We start from the raw sequence: 758 nt of genomic DNA, 5'->3' as shown, positions 1-758 counted from the left end.
GATTTTGTCAGTGAGATTCCATATTTCCATGAATTGTCCCAGTTAGGTGTTTGACCTTACTACAATTACATTCATACCTTCAACAACAGGAGGATACAGATGAGCCACCAGTTTGACTGAGGATTTCTGGTAGAGCTGCAGAACAGACTCATTCAGTGGATCCTTGTTCTTGTCCAGCCAGCCACAGATATTGTAGTCCACAGTACCAGCATAGTGCACCAGGGAGAAGTGGGCCTCAGCCTTGCCTTTGGCAGGCTTTGGCTTCTCAAATGCTCTGTTTTTGCCAAGATGCTGGTCATACAGCTTGTTCTTGAAGGATGTGTCTGAGGCCTTGGGGAACATGCACTCCTCTTCAAGGATGGAGAAGATGCCCATGGGCTTGAAAAAAGTTGGAGGTATGTTATTAAGTGATGAATAAATGATATACAACTGTTTTAAAGTCAAATTAAAACATTTAGAAAAAACGAGAACAATAAATGATCACCTTTTCAATCAGCTCAATGCAGGCAGCCAAGTCCATGCCAAAGTCAATGAACTCCCAGACAATACCCTCCTTCTTGTACTCCTCTTGCTCCAGGACAAACATGGTGTGGTTGAAGAACTGTTGCAGTTTCTCATTGGTGAAGTTGATGCACAGCTGTTCCAGTGTGTTGAACTGGTAGGGCACAAATATTCAGCAAAATGTCTTACACAGAATAAGACTGACATTGTAATAAATAAATAAAAACACCATCAGCTAAATTGTTGGAAATGAAGCT

The 758-nt window shown here is 41.7% G+C and overlaps 1 protein-coding gene across 1 annotated transcript; it reads right to left on the bottom strand.

The window, feature by feature from the left end:
• Positions 1 to 27: 27 nt before the first annotated feature.
• Positions 28 to 690, bottom strand: LOC113745289 (myosin heavy chain, fast skeletal muscle-like). The gene is made up of 2 exons (XM_027276802.1): positions 485 to 690; positions 28 to 378 (listed from the first exon to the last, which is right to left on the bottom strand). Exons 1-2 carry the CDS (start codon positions 584 to 586, stop codon positions 43 to 45), a joined length of 438 nt encoding a protein of 145 aa, XP_027132603.1. The 5' UTR covers positions 587 to 690; the 3' UTR covers positions 28 to 42.
• Between the last annotated feature and the right edge of the window lie 68 nt (positions 691 to 758).

This window comes from Larimichthys crocea, unplaced genomic scaffold (assembly GCF_000972845.2).
Source record: "Larimichthys crocea isolate SSNF unplaced genomic scaffold, L_crocea_2.0 scaffold60381, whole genome shotgun sequence".
Lineage (NCBI taxonomy): Eukaryota > Metazoa > Chordata > Actinopteri > Sciaenidae > Larimichthys > Larimichthys crocea.
The sequence above is the reverse complement of the archived record's forward strand: the minus strand, read 5'-3'. Positions and strand labels throughout refer to the sequence as shown.

Bases quoted from the DNA above. Each gene is read 5' to 3' on its own strand.
- LOC113745289 (XM_027276802.1), bottom strand. From the start codon at position 586: ATGTTTGTCCTGGAGCAAGAGGAGTACAAGAAGGAGGGTATTGTCTGG. The intron at 379-484 runs GTGATCATTTAT...ACTTTTTTCAAG, and splicing joins GCATTGAGCTGATTGAAAAG to CCCATGGGCATCTTCTCCAT.